The 19,828-nt window shown below is 37.1% G+C and overlaps 4 protein-coding genes across 7 annotated transcripts; 3 read left to right on the top strand and 1 right to left on the bottom strand.

Annotated features, from left to right (window-relative positions):
* Positions 1–305: 305 nt before the first annotated feature.
* LOC113777469 (peroxidase 64-like) lies at positions 306–2,250 on the top strand. 2 transcript variants are annotated; one of them, XM_027322561.1, is made up of 4 exons: positions 306–689; positions 797–985; positions 1,322–1,451; positions 1,572–2,250. In XM_027322561.1, exons 1-4 carry the CDS (start codon positions 486–488, stop codon positions 1,964–1,966), a joined length of 918 nt encoding a protein of 305 aa, XP_027178362.1. In that variant the 5' UTR covers positions 306–485; the 3' UTR covers positions 1,967–2,250. The 2 variants fall into 2 exon arrangements, with proteins under 2 accessions (XP_027178362.1, XP_027178361.1); XM_027322560.1 differs by having other exon boundaries at positions 1,322–1,484.
* LOC113777470 (methyltransferase-like protein 23) lies at positions 876–4,227 on the bottom strand. 3 transcript variants are annotated; one of them, XM_027322563.1, is made up of 8 exons: positions 4,051–4,227; positions 3,846–3,950; positions 3,661–3,747; positions 3,493–3,543; positions 3,212–3,305; positions 3,022–3,106; positions 2,721–2,908; positions 876–962 (listed from the first exon to the last, which is right to left on the bottom strand). In XM_027322563.1, the coding sequence occupies exons 1-7, from the start codon at positions 4,174–4,176 to the stop codon at positions 2,752–2,754; spliced, it is 705 nt and encodes a 234-aa protein (XP_027178364.1). In that variant the 5' UTR covers positions 4,177–4,227; the 3' UTR covers positions 876–962; positions 2,721–2,751. The 3 variants fall into 3 exon arrangements, with proteins under 3 accessions (XP_027178364.1, XP_027178365.1, XP_027178366.1); XM_027322564.1 differs by lacking the exon at positions 876–962 and having other exon boundaries at positions 2,801–2,908; positions 3,022–3,065; XM_027322565.1 differs by lacking the exons at positions 876–962; positions 3,022–3,106 and having other exon boundaries at positions 2,801–2,908.
* Positions 4,228–5,977: 1,750 nt separating this feature from the next.
* LOC113778782 lies at positions 5,978–9,715 on the top strand. The gene is made up of 5 exons (XM_027324276.1): positions 5,978–6,483; positions 7,563–7,678; positions 8,185–8,242; positions 8,375–8,452; positions 9,003–9,715. Exons 1-5 carry the CDS (start codon positions 6,288–6,290, stop codon positions 9,194–9,196), a joined length of 642 nt encoding a protein of 213 aa, XP_027180077.1. The 5' UTR covers positions 5,978–6,287; the 3' UTR covers positions 9,197–9,715.
* A 2,699-nt stretch (positions 9,716–12,414) lies between these two features.
* Positions 12,415–17,879, top strand: LOC113777623 (la-related protein 1C). Its single transcript, XM_027322772.1, has 6 exons — positions 12,415–13,492; positions 13,854–14,436; positions 14,507–14,657; positions 14,793–14,883; positions 16,483–16,554; positions 16,815–17,879. The coding sequence occupies exons 1-6, from the start codon at positions 12,884–12,886 to the stop codon at positions 17,112–17,114; spliced, it is 1,806 nt and encodes a 601-aa protein (XP_027178573.1). The 5' UTR covers positions 12,415–12,883; the 3' UTR covers positions 17,115–17,879.
* Positions 17,880–19,828: the final 1,949 nt, after the last annotated feature.

The following is a 19,828-nucleotide window of genomic DNA, read 5'->3' as shown; positions in this document are numbered from 1 at the left end:
AGTAACAAATTGATGGAGCAATTCCAACCACCCCTAACCTGCTAATGCACCTCCAGCAAGAGTGGCTAGACGTAAAAAGTTCCATCATTTTTTCCTGTTTTCCTTTTTGACTTGGCGTACTAGAATCCGAAGGAACTTTTCCAGAGAATAACTAGTGTGTGCTTCTAGTTATTATTCATTTTAACCATTGCTTTGCTTTCTAGTCATTGATGTAACGAGTTTCCAATAAACAAAGTTTTACCGGTGCTAGTGAGGGGCTAAAAGGTGGACAGACAAAACAGAATTAGAGACCAAAACTTGCGCTGAGGATGCTTAGAGCACACTCTTAATCATCAAACGCCAACAATTATGCTACCGAATTCAATGTAGTAGCCAACCATTCAACATCCAAATCATGCTGTCTTTCTTTTTCCTCCCTATATATATATCAACACAAGTGACAAAAGCGTCAGATACCTGCTAGAGCTCCTTATCTGTATAGTGCTATGGCTTGCCTAGTTTCATTGTCCATCTCCCTCTTCATCTGTTTGGTCTGCTCTCAAGGGCATGCGCTCAGTTTGAATTACTATGAAAAGACATGCCCCAATGCCGAAAGCATTGTAACAGAGGTTGTAAAGGATGCTGCAAAGAAAGACAACACGGTGCCTGCAGCACTACTGAGGATGCATTTTCATGATTGTTTTATCAGGGTATGTATGACCTAGTTAACATTTGGCTTGAATTGTCTCACATAACTCGACTCTTTGTCGCTAGTTAACACTTTCATATTTATTTGTATGACTTGCTTGTTCGGAAGGGTTGTGATGCTTCTGTGCTGTTGAACTCCAAAGGGAAGAACAGCGCTGAGAAGGACGGACCCCCTAATAAATCTTTGCATGCGTTCTATGTCATTGACAATGCAAAGAAGGCAGTGGAAGCTCTTTGCCCTGGTGTAGTGTCTTGTGCTGATATCTTGGCTTCAGCTGCAAGAGATGCAGTTGTTCTGGTAAGTAAACCATAAATATTGTATAGAATAAATACGAAATATTGCAAGAGATGCATCTTCTGCCGATACTACAATGAAATATTGCACCTCTAATAAGACGTGATCAGTCTATCTTGACCCACTGAAAGCGAAACAAAAATATGTAACACCACATAGAGGCCAGAATCATATGAAGGTAAAGTATAAGAGAGTTTTGAAGCGCTGATTGGCCTTAGAAAGAGCAGGATAGTGGTTTAGGATTCAGAACTGATGTCGTCCAATACACATTTGATGTAACATAGTTGACGGTCAATTTCAGTCAAAAATATAGTTGTTAAACTGTGTTTAATACAACAGTCTGGTGGGCCGTATTGGGATGTACCCAAAGGAAGAAAAGATGGGAGGATATCTAAGGCTAGCGAAACAACACAAATGCCAGCTCCACTCTTCAATATATCACAACTCCAACAAAGCTTCTCTCAGAGAGGTCTGTCCATGGAAGACCTTGTTGCTCTCTCAGGTTATAGAACCAAGTTCCAAACTGTCTTGCACATCATTTCTTTCCACCTTCACAAACTAAAAAAATTATTCCTTCCACACTTTGCAGGTGGCCACACAATAGGTTTTTCCCATTGCTCATCATTCCAGAACAGAATCCACAATTTCAACGCCACCCATGACATTGATCCTACACTACACCCATCCTTTGCAGCAAGTTTGAAAAGCATTTGTCCAAACAAGAGTGGCACAAAAAATGGAGGCACCTCAATGGATCCATCGTCAACTACTTTTGACAACACATACTACAAGTTGATTCTACAAGGGAAGAGCCTCTTCTCTTCAGATCAGGCTTTACTCACTTCTCCAAAGACGAAAGACTTGGTTTCAAAGTTTGCGACCTCAAAAGAAACTTTCTATGAGGCCTTTTCAAGTTCCATGATCAAGATGAGCAGCATCACAGGTGGTCAAGAAATTAGAAAGGACTGTAGGGTGGTAAACTAAACTATCTTTCTCAACTAAGCACTTCCATCATCTAAAGTGATCGGAAGAAAACCAGAGCTATCAAGCTTGTTGATTTTTAAGATTATATGAACCCCGAAATTCAATACTCCACAGAACAATGCATATAATATTTACAGATGTAAATGTTAAAGCAGTCTATTTCCTATCCAGCAAATAGCAGTCCTGTTTGGATACTCTGTTATGCAGAATTTTTGGGGCTCAATACAAAACTTGATGTTAGGGGGGAAAGAGATAAATGGAAAGCCTTCATGAAAATTTAACCACTGATTTTACTTGAAAGCAGAATTGGAGGTCTTGACATATAATTATTTGCCCACGGGTAGCTCATAAATGGACATCCAAATTGATTGATCAGATCTCAGTACAAATTGACTTAATCCAGTTTTAGGAAGTTAACCTTTTTGCACACTTCTGAACAGAAGATAATAAGCTCATATCATTTTCATGCTACAAACAAGTTATTGGTGCATAAAGGATTGCAGTGGTCTTGTTACAGGACATAAAAAAATTCAAAAACCAAAACAATTGCTTATGGTCCACAGTTCAATTCAGCATCAAGCTTAGTTTAATTCCAGAAGTGATACAATAAATAAAACCCAAGGGGGAACAGATAGTGTAACATGTTAATGTCATCCCCAACACCCCATGTATTTTAACAGTCATTCAAGAAGGCAAAAAAAAAAAGAGAGAGGGAGAGAAAAAGAACAAAGAAAAAAAATATATTGCATCTTACCATTTTTCTCAATAAGCATCACGACCATTTGCTAACTTAGTTTGTCATTATCCAAAATTATCTCTACCAACTGTATATTCCCACTTAATCCAGATGCCTTGTCAGCTGGCATGAATGAAAACCCATCTAGAAGCTTCATGCACTTCAATCCCCATTTAATCATCAAGAACTCAATCAGGTGATGCCCACTGTTTACAGTAAAAGAAAAATAAAAAATTAACATAAACCTGTGATACACCCAAGTGCAGTACCAAATGTCCCTGAGCCAAGAAAAGATCAGGAATTGAAAATCCATAATCACCTTCTGTTGTGGTAAGCTGTTATAAAAACTGAAGAGGGAGAATTCTGGAGCAGATATGCCACAGCAGCAAAAAGATCATCAAATGCTTCAAAGTGCATGCGTGGTAAAAATATCTTTCCAGTTAATTGATATGTGAAACAAAACCAAAAAAGTCACCAAATTGGGAAGAGAAAAATAGGGACAAGCCTACCACTTGTTTCATATAGGACATCAGCTCCAAGGATAATATTTGGGCACAGGGTGAATATCGGTTCATCCCAAACACCCCATGTAAGTCCCAGCACCTTGCAATACATATAAATATGACCAATTATAAGTTTATTGGGCTCTAGTCAAACGCTGCTTCAGATTATGGTCTAGAATATAGAAACTAAGTATGCAATGCATCATTTATCTGCGAAGAACTGAAGATGCATCATATAAGCTAGCAAGCTAAAATCTACTATTATCAAATAAAGAACCATTCCATACTTTGCATGTCACATTATTCAGCTCACATTCTCTCCTCATATTATCCAGCACCTGCACATGTCAAGAACAAAACTGAAGCAACTAGGGATGTAACAAAACTACAAGACACAGAAATGACTCTAAACTGTAAGCCAAACTTCTAAAAAATAAATGTGTAAAACAGCATACTTCAGGTCTATTCGAATCATCTGTGAGTGTGACGTCAGCGCCAACTTTAGCAGCAACTATACCGGGCAAAGAAGTCCCCGCACCAAGCTGTCAAATATAACTAGCACTAGTTAAGATCAAGAACCATAACCCATGATTGAATAGGATTTATAGGAGAATCTTGGAACTCTTGTTTAGATAATTACCTCGATTACATTAGCCCCGGAAAAGCGCGATCTTTGTTGCCAAACGTATTCAGCTAAAATAATACTACATGGCCACACGAATAACCCGTACTCTTCTTTCATACTCTAAATTGAGCAAATATAAAAACAATACAAAAATCTTCAACTTTTTTTTTCTTTCGGAGTTAATTCAGAAGTAGAAGAGAAGTTGGATAAAGGGACATGCCTCAATGATAGTGACTGAGAAGGCATCATCTCCGTCGCCGAAATGGTGCGTTGAAGTTGTGATCATTTCTTCTTGGGGAGATGACTCGTCGACGCCGGCGTCGTCGTCGTCTTGGTTAGGTTCCATATGACAGCTCCGCCGTCTGCGCCCGCTCCTGGACGAATTGCATGACGTCGCGTGAGCTTAAGAATTTCGCCGGTTGATTTTTGAAGGAAACGACGTCGTGGAGCAAAGTTACCTAAATACCCTCACTTTGAGGCTTTGTTTGGAAGAGAGAAAATAGAAAAGAAGGGAGATATGGAATGAACAATAAACTTGAGTTATACTGCATGTTAACTAAAGAGAGGAGCATTGGATGAATTTCTCTTACTCGATTTGAGATTATTTTGGAAACAAATCGAAAGATGAAATAGTTTCAAACTTTCAGAAATGAGGGGAATAATAGACGGAAAATTTGTGATGTCTTAATTAACTTTCTAACTATTCTCCTTTTTTTTTTCAAAAGTTAATGAAAAAACTATTTCATCATTCCATTTCTTTCAAACATCATTCCTACTTTTTTGTACCTTTTATTTCCATAAACTCCTAAGAAAGATAAAATTTTTATCATTTCCTTCTAATCTCTATGGACATTTCTCCATCCATACTAAATTTAAGTGAGGGACTGCGGTTAATGCCACTTCATACTCCGATTGTAATTTGGAATTAAAAGAGGTGGTTTTGTCATTTAAAAAAAACTTGTTATGGATTTAAAACGCTGGCTTTGGCAATATCATTTGCCAATACAAATGCTTGGATAAAAGAAGGCATGAAAAAGCAAGTATTCTTAATTTCTATCACAAGCTCTTCCCTCCAAGTTGAAAGACAACCAGAATACTTGATACTCGTACCCATTTTGGTTCAGTAAAAATTCATTCGAATTTGATTCATCAGCTAATCAGATCAAACTTGAACAATAATTTAAATTTGATAAACTTTCAAAATCAGTTTGATTAATATATAAGTGAAATTTACATGTAAAAAGTTCAAATTACTCAAGTTCAACTTGAATTCAATTTCATAAAACTTATTCAAACTCAACTTGAAAAGTAAACAAGTCAATTTCAAATTTACACCCCTATCATTCTTACAAAATTTTCACCCCTATCATTCTTACAAAAATTTATACTAGTTTGGAATTAGTAACACTACATTTATAGACAATTGCGTGGCAAAAATGTATTAACCATGATTTGTTTGGACAGTAGATTATTTGGACAAATATATTTGCTGACATTACCATTACAATTTCCAATATAGTTTTTTATCTTCCCAATTACCTTTTTATCTCATATACATCATATCACAAAAAGTGCTACAGTAATTATTCCAAATAATATTTCAAATAATATCCTATCCAAACAAACCCATAATAGTAGCATAGATTCACACTTTCTACATTGTCAATGCAAGGATGAAGATTTCGAATGTAAAGTAAATATCACCTGTCATGATTTTGGGCCTACTCAATAGTTAATAGTCCAAGTTTTCTGAAGTATGAACTATTACTTTGGGCTTAAACTTACATTGGCCCCATTTGACAAGTGAATTTTTTAGATGTTTATCTAAAATTTTATTATAATTTATTGTAAAAATTTTTTAAAATTTTTTTAAAGTTTGTAATTTTTTAAATATTTTGAAGTATATAATTTAAAATTTTTGAAATTTTTTTAAAAATTACTGTAATTAAAATTTTTAAAAAAACTTGTACCAGATAAACTTGGTAAAAAATTCAAGTGCCAAACAGATAGGTCCTTGAATAGTGCATAAATGAGTTGATTTGACGCCTGTGCGACAAACCAGCGTTGGACCCTTAGAAGGAAAAGGACACCAAACAAAGCATTATGGGGCATCGTCCGTCAGATTCGTCTCGGTAATGATGACGCTGATAATAGAAAGCTCGTCCCATTCCGCCGCTTACGGTTCCCCAAATGCACTAAGCAGCCACGTCTAGTTACTTCCTTTATGCTTATTATACTATACTACTAGTTTTGGCTGTTTAGCTGCGTCATCCACCATCTCTGGCTGTTTCTGGAACCCATCCAGCCCCCTCATCAAACCAATTCTCCTCCCACAGCAGCAGCATACCTTATAACTACGGAACACTTGTCAGTAGAGAAAAGAGAAAGAGAAACAAGGGGTATTGAATATTGATTTGAGTCAAGAATCAAGCGTGAGTAGTCCATTTATTTTATTCGATGGCTTTTGCTCACTACTTGATGGCAGCAGCTCCAGTTGAAGCTTCGCATCCCAACTTGAGAAAATCCATTCTAACTCCTCCTCCATTGCCCTCCATTTCCAATTCTCTTCTGTCCCATCCCTTCTCTTCTTTCCACCCCAATCGTAAAACCAAGCTCTCTTTTTTCTCCAAATTTAGCAAATTTGGACATAAAGGTGAACCACCCGTCCCCTCTTTTTTTGTTTAAAATTTTTATTTTTGGTTGCAATTAGCTTTGACTTCTTGGGACTCTCTTGATTTATGTTATTTTCAATTCCGTGACTGCTAATTTGAATGGTTACTTTATTTTGTTTACTGTATGAGGGCAGGACCCAATTCCTTCTATTTGTTTATCTAATTGTTCGATTGATTATTTGCATATTAAGTGAAAGGCCCCAAGCTAAATTACTAGCTTGCTCAATCTCCATCAGGTATTCAAATTTTTATGATAAATCTGAATATTCCCTGTCCACAATGATTCTTACTTTCTGATTGCCAAAAGGCAATAGCCTTCGTGTGTTAAATTTGGGAATCGTTAGCAAGAATTTAGATGCATTTTTCTCATGAGCTTCAAATTGAATCGTTACTCTTTTTACCTATATGTGGCTGCATCATGCATGCTGATATTTGGATGTCGTTGTTAAGATATGATAGTTGACCGTGTTTGGGGCTTTTAAATGCGTTTTCTTTTTTAATCTCTATTTCCTTTATTTTTTCCAAGTAGTTGAGCAGATTGATGTGTCATTTTTGACAATTTTGCTAGTAGTAATAAATAAATAATGCGATGGAAGGACAATTCTTGATGGGTAAAGTTCTTCTGCATGGTATGGATGGTCCTAAACTCCATATAGTCGTAAAGAGCTTCCGTGTATTGATCTAAGGCCATCAGTGTTCAGCAAACCTTTAACAATGCTTACAGAAAGTCTGTTCCTGGTTTAGACTTATTGCTTTTTTGTGATTCTTAGTTTACCACAATGTGGAAAAAGCTGGATTGAAAATAGTTGCTGTCTTTCCTCTTTCTAATTTTCGCCTCTTTGGAGATTTCGGTTTGGAAAACTTGAAAATGTGTCTCTCAATAGAGCTGGAAACCATGGCATAAAGTTCGAAAAGAGCAATCTTTGCATTGTTTCATTTGGGACTGTCAAATGACAGAAATTTCCTATTTTTGTCTCTCATGCAGTATTAAAAAATGCTGGAGCCAATTAGATCATACATAATTTTTTTTTTTGGTTAAGATATGCCCTCAATTTTTCAGTGAAAGTAAAGGCAGTAAAAGCTGAAGTCCCGGCTGTTGACTCCTTCAGTCAATTCAAGCATCTGCTTCTTCCAATTACAGATCGGAATCCTTACCTGTCTGAGGGTACAAGACAGGTTTACTTCCAACCCCCACCCCCTCATCCTTTCACTTTCTTTTGGCATGAATATTACAATACCAGTCTATCTCAGTGATTGAATTGTATTCTTTTGCTTAGCTGTCTACTAACCACTGAACTACATTGTAACCACTGAACTACATTGGAAGCCTTCTTTCTTTTTCCCTTTTCAATTCATTGAATGGTGATTTCTTGTGTGTGATATCAGTTTCAACTTCAATAGTTTCTATTCACCAAATTGTGCAGAACTCATGGATGTATCAGATATGCTTTTTAAAAGATGTACTGAAGTTTTCAGTTAACTTAGGAATGTTAGTTTGCATTTTGACATTTTGGTATCAATCTCAATCACTTATTTGCTCATTGTTTGTGCTCTATAGTTTTGTAAAATCTGGTGGGATTACTCACCAAAATATGGCTTGCATCAATATTTTTCTACTCACATGACTGTATTGAATCCAGCTGTTAGCTTACCCAGCTTAGTCTTTTTCTTGGTATATATAGGCTGCAGCTACTACTGCGACTTTAGCAAAGAAGTATGGGGCTGAAATAACAGTTGTAGGTATGGTTATTGAGACCTCCTTTCGGTACAAATTAACTATTGTTGGATACCAACATTTTCAGATCACTTATAGTCCTACGGTCCTTTTTGTTAAAACATTACAAATAACGTACAACTATTTGTTCTTTGTAGTAATTGATGAAAAGGTGAAGGAATCATATCCAGAGCATGAAACACAGCTGTCTAGCATCCGTTGGCATTTATCTGAAGGTATGTTGGCTTTGTTTCAATTTAACAAAAAATAGTTGCTCTGAAGTTGAAAAGGCATTAGTCCTCCAAGTTGCACATGCAGATAACTCCTTGTAAGAAATGCAGTGAACACATGTCCGCATGTCAACTGTGCTAATCATCACTAGTTGGAGGCATCAGGAACTAAGATGACATTCATAATATTATTCTCTACATATCTCCCACCTTCTAGTGCTTGTCCTGCAAAGCTTTTTCAAAGACTTGTATATACCAAAAGCTGATAAATCTTTTCAAGAATGGCTAGTTTAATTCACCTTGTATAAGAAACCTGAGATTTTTCCTTTTCCTTCCAAGTTTGTAAGAACAGAAGCATTGTACAAAGTATCTACTTCCAATGCTGGCAAGCATAAAAGGCATAAAGGTTTATGATCAACTTTGATTACTTTATAGTCATTGCCCTAATTTTGGCTGAACATTAACCATCAGTGATTTGTCGTCCGTCTAAATAACTAGCTATTTGTATCAAAGTGACAGCTCTTTGTTGATTTCTCATGTTTCATGAATATCATAGGTGGATTCCAGGAATTCAAGTTGCTAGAGCGACTTGGGGAAGGGAAGCAGCCAACAGCCATAATCGGCGAGGTTGCTGATGATATGAATTTGGATTTAGTTGTTATGAGCATGGAGGCCATCCATTCCAAGCATGTGGACGCAAACCTGCTGGCCGAGTTCATCCCATGCCCTGTCTTACTTTTGCCACTTTAAACTGATATCTTCTCAGAAATGCAGCCGACGGCCGAAAGCCGAAACCTGCATTTTGGCATGCACTGATGTGTTTTCTAAATCATCTGCTCTATGTGGCTCTAGCAACCATTTAGTTTTTTTGATTTTCTGCACCACAGGCGTTGTCTTCTTCCTCAACTCTCTTTCAATGGAGCATACTAGAATGTTCATGAATTATAAGCCTTACATCAACTTAACCAATTCAATAAGTTGCATATTTTAGACCTTGTTCAGGAGGAGAATAAACATTAGAGGTCATTGTCATGTTCCGTATAGAAGGCCACGATGACGCAGAGGAAATGACATGACTCATGAATAGGCTCAAGGGTTGGATTCACAGGCAGTCCTACAAATTAGATACTAAATTACATCCTAGTATTGTTGAGTTAATTAATGTATTTGTTGAAAGAAATGAATTGGTTAAGCATTTGTAAACCCTGATGATTTTGTTACAATGATGAGTTTGTAATAGTAGTATAAACTTCTTCGGACATTGATTAAGTTTGTCATACAAGGTAGGAGTAATAATTGTGCTAAGTGATCAATTATGATTGATAAACCTGATTCAAATAATTTTTGTGTGGTAAGGTGTACCCCTTACTTCAAAGGTAATACTACCCTTTGACACATTATTACTGCATGTTTCGATGCATGTGAAATTCTTCGTTTGGAAAATTAATATTAGCTTAAGTTTAAAATGTGTTAGTTTAAAAATGTTTAGTATAATTAAATATTTATCATAAGTACACCAATCAATTTACCTAGTATTACAATTTTCTCTAAAATAAGTTATTTGCTGCTTGTAATTAACCATTTGCAATAGTTATATAAAATTGCATAGAATTTTCAAATGTGGATAAGACTGCAAAATGTAAAGATTTAGTATATAAATCAGGCTAGTAACATGTACAGAACTTGACCGTCAAAAGAATGTTTGTTTTGCTTGTAATTTGTACTATTGAACATCTAAAAAAGTTCAATGTTACATAATAGAAAATATTAGAAAGAAAAAAAAGTAGCATTGTGTAATATATATATATTTTTTATGTTCCATTAGAAATGGTAAGAACAATTGTAAAAGGTTTTAACACTTTTGAAAGACAGTTGCAAGATTAGAAAGAATATTACTATCAAAATTATGGGGGGAACAAGAGAGGAACAATACTAAAAAATCTAGAATTTTATAGCATATGCTACAAATTTTTAAAAATTGAATGAAGGAGTGCAATTGCATCCCCTATGATGGACGTGGCTTCGCCACTGCTAAGAGCAATGGACTCTTCTGTTTCCAAAACTAATTAAAAATATTCATCCTGAAAAACAAAGTCAAAGCTTTGACTTGGAAGCCCCGAAAAAAAGAAGCACAATGTTAAAAGCGGGAGAGATAGGTTGGATGGTTCGAAGAAAATATGTGTAAAAAAGGTTCCGACTTCGAACCTTTTTATTTATAGTAAAAAAATGTTAAATGAAAAAATCATTCAAAATATTCCTTATATTTCGTCAAATGAATTTTTTTTTTCACTTTTAAAATGTTAATTTTTCGTCTCTTACAAATTTAAGTTAACAAAATTTGATTTCAATCTAAATTTTTGACCACTTTTTAGCCTAAAATCGCCACGTGATTCACATGCAGTTCTTTTTTATGGACAAAAGTATCATATTTCACTATTTTACAAGCAAAAATGAATATTGATTTAGTCAAATTTCACTTTTTTAGAGGTAAAAATGAACATGAATCGAGTCATTTGTTTAATTATAAATGAAATCTAACCTTTTTATCCCTCAAAAAAATAATCATAGGTGAATCACATGATGGATTCCGGGTCAAAAGTGGTCGAAAACTTAGATAAGAACAAAATTTTACTGATTTGATTTTGTAAAGAAGGTAAAGTTACTATTTTAAATATAAATAACGAAAAAATTCATTTAACAAATTCTGAGAGATGTTTTAAACTATTTTTCCATATTAAGTGGTCCTCTTTACATCAAATTATAAAAATTACTCCCATTCAAAGTTAGATCAATCACACTTTGACCCCTAAGTTTTGAAGTAATTATACACTTTGAAACCCTAACTTTAGTACCCGACACTTGAAACCCTAAGCAAGCTTTAGCACCCTAACTCTGAACCCTACACCTTGACCTTAAAACAACGAGTCAAACGTTAGAAAACTGAAAACCCCCAAAAAAATTTAAAAGAGTCTAATGATATTTCTGCCCTTTTATTATTATTGAAAATACAATTTAAATACCGTAGTTATTTGATGTTGTATTTTATGATACGTTCGTAATTAAAAATTTTAATTCACTTGACTAGTAGCCATGCTTAGATGAAAGATAGCCGCTTTTTAGTGCAACACTAATTTTTGTAAAAGGAGAAGAAAATAGTAATTTGTATTTGGACTTGTATTGCTAATACTGTGAAGGCAAGTTATCTCGACAAAGTGCTTACAAAAGATATGTTGATAAATTAAAAAAAAAGTTTGTTAATTTCAAATTTATTGATTTTTCTACATAATTCACTTCCATTTTATTTGAAATTAAAGATCCTAAGGTTAGAAATATAAACCTAAAAAGAAGTTATGGTAAACAAGCTTTTTTAGGAAAAAAATTAACAATATAAGTTGCAAAACTCTAGCCTTGAAATATATAAATTATAAATAAAAAATCTCAAAGAAATTTTGAAATTATCGTGAAACAGTATGAAATTTTAATTTAAAAAGCTACATGAGTTTTTTGTTAAAAATATATTTGGAGAAAACACATTTGGTTTTAAGAATTAAAAATATGTTAACGCTATAATTGATTTACATATACTTAAAATACAAATATAAACTAGAATTAAGTTTAAAGAGCTAAAAGGAAAATGGGCATATTGCGCTGCGTTACGTTACACTATAGCCCCTTGAATGTTTGGAATAGTCGTACTACTCTCACGTGCACTAGCATGATAGTCAGTGTACGGTGGTAAGGTGTGATTAATCCAAAATTCAAGGGATAAAAGAGAGATTAACCCAGCAAAGTGTGGCCGTGACGAAAATTTTAACTTCGTTGTCCCCACAGCCCAAGACAAATCCTGATTCTTGAGGGAAAGCAAAGAAAATTTAAAGAAGGATAATAAAGTAATTTTGACTTGACAACCAAAACTCGGTAGCCCTCCCTAGAGGACAAAGCAGGCAAAGAAGGAAAGAATTAATACGACGGGAAGAAAGGGTGAGAGCGAGAGAGAGAGGGAGAGAGAGAGAGAGAAAACTGGTGTCTTGCGTCTCCGCTGGTTTTTTTCTTGGGTAGGAGGAGAGTCTCTCAGCGTCGCAGCTGCTATTGAAGGCTCCGATCGGATCCTCCGCGATCTCATCAAATTTCAATATTTTTGGAAACAAGGAAAAGAAGAAGAAACAAAATCCAATATTCTCATTCTTACCTTAAATTAACCCTCCTATTTTTATTTTTTTATTAAAGAAAATTTTGATGATTATTTTTTGTTTTTTGGGTAGGTGATCAGTAGACGACGAGGTTAATCCGAGAGCGAGAAACCCTAATTAGAGAGAAGGGCTTTCTTCGATTTTTTTGGGTTTAGGGGAATATAGGAAACCCTTGTTTTCGGAAGAGAAAAGGAAAAGTTTCCCCGATTCGGCTTATTAGAATAAGTAAACCCTAATTTTTTTCTCGATGATGGCTACAGCTTCTGACCCTGCTTCGACGGCTCATCACTCTCCTCGAGGCTCTTCCGCCATGGATGCCTCCGTGACAGCCGCGGCTGGCACTCATAGTCCTAGATATCGGCGACGGGTTAGTGGCGCCGGCGCCGGTGGAGTCTCTTCGCCGTGGACTCAGATTGTTCGTGGTGCTGATTCTGAATTGACAATCTCTTCTTCTCCTTCTTCCCCGGCTGCCGCCGTCGCTACTACGGTGGGGATTTCCGTTCCTCCTCCTCCTCCTCCTCTTTCTCCCTCTCTGTCCAGTGTTTCTCAGGAGCAATCTGATCGATCCCCTTCAAAGGCTGGGGCGGCAGCGGCAGCAGCAGCAGCAGCTACGACTTCTTTTTTGCCTGAAGATTGTGCCGGTGATGCTCAGCCAGAAGGCTCTGACAATGGAAGCGGAGGCAACAATGGAGCAAAGAAACCGGCTTGGAATAAGCCTTCCAATGGGGCTACTGAGGCTGGTCCCGTCATGGGGGCTTTCTCTTGGCCTGCTCTGTCTGAATCAACTCGGGCTTCTCCAAAATCTTCTTCTGAGTCTCTTAAAACTCTTTCTGATGTATCAGTTCCGGTGTCACAGGTTCCTCTTATTGCATTCGTTTCTTTCAGTTTTCAATTTTGTTTTCAATGTGTTTTCAATGATTAGATATTATTGAGGAATTTTCCTGAATGTTGTGGTTAAGTATATACTGCTAATGCTGAATATGTGCGACTCCATTAGAAAAATATAACTAGCTTGGGTAGTGCACGGGTATTGTGCTCATAACTTTTCCACTCAAAACTTTTACAGTTCATTAAGAATTTGTAAGTTGCAGTTCTATGTAGGTGCGTATTAGGATGCCAGTTGCTACCCTAAAGAAGAACTAAAGAAAGAGTACTTAAATTGCATGTGCTGACATTAGTTTAACCCTTGTTTTCTTATATGTGCGGTTTTATTGAAGGCAACTGGAATGGCATCACCTTCTGCACATAAGCAGGGGATTAATGCTAATACCAATTCTAGTTCTACCCCAAACCATGCGCCTTATAACAGACAGAGGTCTATGAAACGTGGTGGTGGTAGTGGGAATCCAAGCAGTAATGCATCAGCCAATGGTGGCCCTTCTCAGCTGCCTTCTCCACGGTCTTCAGGGGTGGAAACTGGCTCTAATAATTCTGGAAAACCTGCTAATCCTGTGTCCGATTCTTCACATCGGGAGGGAGGGCAAAGGGGAGGTGTTGGTTCTCAGTCTCATAGTGGGAATGACCACCAGCAGCAGCGAAATTCATTCAAAAGGGGCAGTGGGGGCCCTCGTGGTGATGGATCTCACCATCATGGCTATGGGGGGAGGCGAGGTGATCAGGACAGGGGAAACCAAGATTGGAATCCTAATCGAAGTTTTGGTGGTGGCAGAGATACCCACATGCAGTCACAGAGAGTGGCTTCTAGGCCCTTCATCCGGGGCCCACATCCTACACCTCCACCTTTTATGCCTCCAACACCCATGCCTGTGCGCCCTTTTGGCACCCCTATCGTTTATCCTGGTGAGTTATGATCCTAGCAATTTCAGCTTTTGTGCTTGGCTTTGTACTGATGTTCAACATTTGTTTGCAGATGTGCCTTCTACAGTATTTTACCTTCCAGGGCCACATCCAGAGTCACTCAGAGCTGTGCCTATGGTTCCTCCAATGGCACCATTTTTTTTTCCATTTCCAGATCCCCAGCTGCAAACCAAGATAGTGAATCAGATAGAATATTATTTTAGGTACTCATTTAAATGTTACATTGTGTAGGATTAGTAAATTTCTGTTGCTGTGTTACATTACACCATTGTCCTTGTGCTTAATTTCTTCAACTGATGATTGCGAACTCTGACCCATTCACCTGTTTTTGGTTGCAGTAATGAGAATCTGGTTAAAGATACATACTTGCGACAGAATATGGATGACCAGGGTTGGGTTCCTATTAAATTAATAGCAAGCTTCAAAAAAGTGAGTTTGGTTGAGATAATTTATCATTTCTCATTTCTTTTGGTGATGCATTCTTTTGCATAAATCTGCATCTAAGTATACATGATATGTTATTTGCCATCACTGTTGGTCGCATTGAGGTGTGGGCCATAGTAACTACTTCGTTTAACACGTCTGTGCTCTGTATACAGCAGTCGTGGCTTTATGTCACTTCAACTGATCGCTGATTTTAGGAATTTTGCTTGACAAAGCTTGTTTTCTTATCAGCTATTCTGTTTATAAGATTTCAAGTCTGCCCTTTTTTTTTCTTTTTTTCCATTATAATTTGGATTAGGAGGTAAAGGATATGGTACTTAGTTTGAGTACTATGTTTGCAAGAATTTGTGGAAAGAATTCACAGTGGTGGAAAAGAAGGAAAGGGAAATTTTGAGGTCTATAAGCGGTAAAAGGATAGTTGGTCTCCTCTTTCTTAACTGACATAAGTTCATTTGAATTGCTTCATGTTCAGTGTTTTGCTTCTAGGTGTGTATATGTCACTGTACTTGTTGTTCTGATGCTCTTCCTTCACCCAACAACTTGCCAGTCAACAAGCAATGATGCATTATTCAAGCTCAAAATGTTTATGCAGCACGTAGTATTGTATATTGAATTAATTAGGACTTCTATAACCATGGAAATTGCCTTTCCTGGTATTTGCTGTAGAGATAGCACAATGAACTATGTGTTTTTAGATGCCTTCTTTACTTTCATTTATTTATTTTTTGCTAATTGTCCATAATTTTTTGTATTTTACAGTCTCTCTCAGAGGTTAATGTTGCTGTAGAGTTACTTAGTTGCGTTGTTTTGTTATTTTGGGGCATGTACATGTTTTAACTTTCCTTACTTGATGGTGTTGCTTACATATTGTGTCAGCATAAAGCAGATTTGACACAAGCAAGTTCATTTTAAGCTACTTTTTTAAAAGCCTCTGAGGATAGGTGAGTGTGATGCAGGACAATAATTGTTCTGGTGCTTGTTTGGAATTTTTTTCATTATTCAACATGATTAGAATTATTTGGATTTTATCATTCGCCATAGATGGCACTATTTGGGTGGATATTCACTGTATAGTGTGTCAGAGCTAAGGCTTACATAAGTAGCCATGTCGGTGTCTTGCTTGTTTTACGTGCAAGGAGGAGAAAAGTGATGCTCTTTTGGAGAGGGAAACAATTTATGATGGATAAGAAGTTCATATCATCTTCAGAGAAGATTTATTTTTCAATATGTTCAATCTCTCTCATAGTGAAGTAATATTTTTGATATCGTTCTTTTCCTCTTTTATTGCTGACATAGGTCAACCTTTTATTGCTGCACAAAAATGAACATGAAGACTTGTATGCTCTCAAGCTTCAACTTACAAAATGTATTTGTGCTATATGCATGCTGAACTTTTGCATTAATCTGCTTCCTGGTGTGATTGAAAGGATTATCAAATTTGTACGCTTTTCATTCATGGACATTTTATACTTCAGTAGTTGAGGCCTGTGATTTTCTTGATTCCTGTGTATGATGCTCATTTGAGAGGAGAGGCAAATTTTATTTCATCTGCCATTACTAGACTTTTGTTTTGCACATTGACAGGTTACGCAGCTGACAGACAATATTCAACTTATTCTGGATTCTGTAAGAACCTCAGGTGCCGTTGAAGTGGAGGTATGCTATCTTACTTTGTCCATAGCATTTCCTTTTCCATTTCCCCCACTTATTCCTTTTTTTTTTGGTTTTTTCTTTTTCGGGGGTAGGGGGTTGTGGAAGGAGTAGGGAGGGTGCGTGTTTTTTAATTTATAGTGGAGTATGGTTTTCAGTGTATCGTCCGCATTTTCAGCAACATACAAATTTTTTGAACTTGCAAGCTGGGGATGGTATGGAATGCTCATTGAAGTTACTAACTGCTTATTCCATTTCCCTTTCAGGGCGAGAAAGTCAGGAGGAGAAATGACTGGACAAAATGGATAATGCCACCTTCTGTTCAGTATTCTACCATTTCAAGTCCTCAATCCATGCAAAAGTCAAGTCAGGACATGCTTGCTTTAAATTTCCAAAGTATGGCATTAGATGAAAAGACAGCAAAGCAGGGTTATGGTGAGACGTACCTTAGTCCATCTTCATCTGGGGAGTGGAGTAGCCTCTCCCAGCAATCTAGTGGTGAGAAGACAAGCCAAGTTGCAGTTCAAGCTGGGTTTCCAACATCAGCCCCCAATTCAAGTAAATGAGAGGTTCCGCTCATAATAGACTCAGCATGATGGATATTTCCGAAATTGGACGCTGGGATGAAAGATCTGCAGGCAGTGGTGAATACTAACATGGTCGATGAAAGTCAATTCTTGCTGTTGTGTGATAAGAAAATGATATCTCACCAGGCACATAGACAGAAAAAGAGTTAAAGGGGAAACAAACAAAAGGATACGTTTAATTAGAAATAAAAAGGGAACAAAGGTAAAAATTTATGAGAAGATTTTTGAGGAGTATTTTTGGGATGTATGCGTGTTTTCCTTTTGGGGATCATCAATATTTCCTATATCTTGTTTTGTCGTTTGTCATGTGTTTGATAGTCGCGGGGAATTTTGATTCAACTTCCCCGTGCAGCCCCTCAGCCGTTTTTTTCATGATCTTTGGGGCTTGGTGATCTCCTGTTCTTGGAGGGGTAAGCAAGCACATGAAGTTGGGTGACTGAGGTTGCAGGTTTCTTGTTTCTCTTGTTGGATACAAGGGTGATGATGGGGTGCAGCTGCTTCTGCTGCCCTGAGATGGTGACATGTTTGTGCCCCCTTTTTTTTTTTTTTCTTGGGTGTGGGAAGGGGCGGGTTTTTCCGAGTATTATATTTGAGATTTATTTTCTGTATGACCTTTATAGCATTTGGAAAACTTGCTGCATAAATTGCCCTTTCTTGTGGGGGACATATCCGGGGCATATATAAATATTTGATACCCCTATTATTTGTGCGACTCTGGAAGTATGCATTAATTATTGTTGGGAATTTCAAGAATTACTCTTTTAAATTGCTTAGGTTCCTGTGTGCATGGTGAGTATGGTGAAAATTAATTATGTGTACGTGATCAGATGTTTGAATGTGCGGCAGAACAAGAAGAAAGCTATAGAAGTTTTCGCCATGTTATGGAAGGCGGCACTGGCAGCAGGGGGTTGTATTTTGGGAATATAGCGATTGTGGAATATTTGATCAGAGGCTGCCTTACTGGAGAAGGTCAATATTTCGGAAGAAACAGTAATGAAAATGAGAGCCATGCCATGCCGCGATTTTCATTAGCGTTCGCGTCAAACGAATCGTAGTAATAACTATACATAATTTCATGCTGTGATATTCGTAGAATTTCTGACGCATGGGTGCACTGCAAAGAAACGTCCATAATTGGGACGCGGGGCTGGAGCGGTTGTTAGAACAATCGCTTCGGAAGGTGTAACACCATTTGTACATGGTGTAATATCATCTGTACAAGGTGTAACAATGGAACAACAGCGAGTAATATTAGAGCAACATTTTTGTGGGTTTCACACGGTGTGAAAATCGAGTTACAAAACGTGATTTGAGCCGCACAAATTTTGAGGCCTCATCCAGGCCGTGAACTGCCTGGGACGGTTGTCTCTGACTGCCGTCCAAGCCAGTCGTCCTTGTATGGATGGTCACAACACTAATTCTTGTCATAATTAGTGCACGCAGTCTCTATCAACAAAATTATGATCAGTTGAAAATATTATATTGTTGTTTCTATCAACAAGTCTTTTGCACTTAAACATCTTTTTCGTTTAGAAAAAAAAAATTTAGAAACGTAGTATTGTGCTGATGAATCGGGCGAAGACGATTTTCGTCCTGAATCCCCACAGCGTCCCTCTATTTTCTATATATATATATTTTTTAGCAAATAAAGATACAATTTGAATGGTTAAAACATTTTTTAAGTTTACCCAAAAAAGCGTCACTCAAATCAGTATATAGCCATTATTATTAATCATATACAACATTATTATTATCTAATTCAGAGGAAGTAAACGCCAAAAGGTCCTCGTGGAAATTGGTTGTAAATGAGGAAGGAGCCGGTGGCCAAACGTTGCTGCACCAGTCGATAATGCGCCACAGACAACTGAGTGCAAAAAACGTCTTTTCTGTGTCCTTTTGTTGAACTTTTTTGCCAATTAATAAGTTTGGCAAAATTGGTTCAGGCATCTTGGCTTGAGTCCATGTTCGCCTATCTTTTTCGAGGGCAGCTTCCGTCCAAGTTTCACCACCAGCCAACCCATCCATCTTCTAATTTGTAAGCGCGATCTATAACGGTCGCTCCTATAAATCGCTCAGAAATGCTCTTGTGGCCTTATTAGAATCGGATAATCTTCCCTCCTCTTTGAACCTTTATTTTTCAAAAGAAGAAGAATAGTAATAAAACATTATACTACACTTCAGTAGTATATGTCAAATTGTCCAATATTATTAAACTATCAAGGAACAACTTCGTGCGTTCAAGAAATAAAGCAAACACAAATGGTCCTTGCACAATACCATAAGAACAAGGCAACTACTGTCTAAGTAGATCCGTTTGTCCAGAACTGTTTTGCAAAATACAGAGGACAAATAATTAGCACTTTCAAAAAAAAAATAAATTATTGGCCCCTCCTTGGATACTAAATGATGTTTACGCTCCACGTCCCTTCTGTCCTCGCGCATTGACCGCCCGGCTTACAGGCTTTTATTTATCACTGTGTCTCATAAACCAGCATTAGAGGTGGCAAAATGGGCGGGATGGGCGGGATTTGCTTGGGTTTGAGATGGAACCGAGTCATATGGGTTTGGGCCCATCCTTACCCATATGTGTTTTGGGACTAACTTGGGCGGGATCATTTTGGGATGGGTTTAGATTGATCCCGCCCAATACCCAAATCCATTTTCTACATATTTTTTTTCCTTTAATTCATTTT

The sequence above is a fragment of the Coffea eugenioides genome, chromosome 7 (genome assembly GCF_003713205.1).
Source record: "Coffea eugenioides isolate CCC68of chromosome 7, Ceug_1.0, whole genome shotgun sequence".
NCBI lineage: Eukaryota > Viridiplantae > Streptophyta > Magnoliopsida > Gentianales > Rubiaceae > Coffea > Coffea eugenioides.
Note: the sequence above shows the minus strand (reverse complement) of the source record. Positions and strands in the feature narration are given on the sequence as shown.

Coding starts and splice junctions, on each gene's coding strand:
- LOC113777469 (XM_027322560.1), top strand. CDS start 486: ATGGCTTGCCTAGTTTCATTGTCCATCTCCCTCTTCATCTGTTTGGTC. Junction 690..796: donor TTCATGATTGTTTTATCAGG/GTATGTATGACC, acceptor CTTGTTCGGAAG/GGTTGTGATGCTTCTGTGCT. Junction 986..1,321: donor CAAGAGATGCAGTTGTTCTG/GTAAGTAAACCA, acceptor TTAATACAACAG/TCTGGTGGGCCGTATTGGGA.
- LOC113777470 (XM_027322563.1), bottom strand. CDS start 4,176: ATGGAACCTAACCAAGACGACGACGACGCCGGCGTCGACGAGTCATCT. Junction 3,544..3,660: donor ATGATTCGAATAGACCTGAA/GTATGCTGTTTT, acceptor TGACATGTGCAG/GTGCTGGATAATATGAGGAG. Junction 3,107..3,211: donor TGTCCTATATGAAACAAGTG/GTAGGCTTGTCC, acceptor TGCACTTTGAAG/CATTTGATGATCTTTTTGCT.
- LOC113778782 (XM_027324276.1), top strand. CDS start 6,288: ATGGCTTTTGCTCACTACTTGATGGCAGCAGCTCCAGTTGAAGCTTCG. Junction 8,243..8,374: donor GGCTGAAATAACAGTTGTAG/GTATGGTTATTG, acceptor TGTTCTTTGTAG/TAATTGATGAAAAGGTGAAG. Junction 8,453..9,002: donor CCGTTGGCATTTATCTGAAG/GTATGTTGGCTT, acceptor TGAATATCATAG/GTGGATTCCAGGAATTCAAG.
- LOC113777623 (XM_027322772.1), top strand. CDS start 12,884: ATGATGGCTACAGCTTCTGACCCTGCTTCGACGGCTCATCACTCTCCT. Junction 13,493..13,853: donor TATCAGTTCCGGTGTCACAG/GTTCCTCTTATT, acceptor GTTTTATTGAAG/GCAACTGGAATGGCATCACC. Junction 16,555..16,814: donor CAGGTGCCGTTGAAGTGGAG/GTATGCTATCTT, acceptor TTTCCCTTTCAG/GGCGAGAAAGTCAGGAGGAG.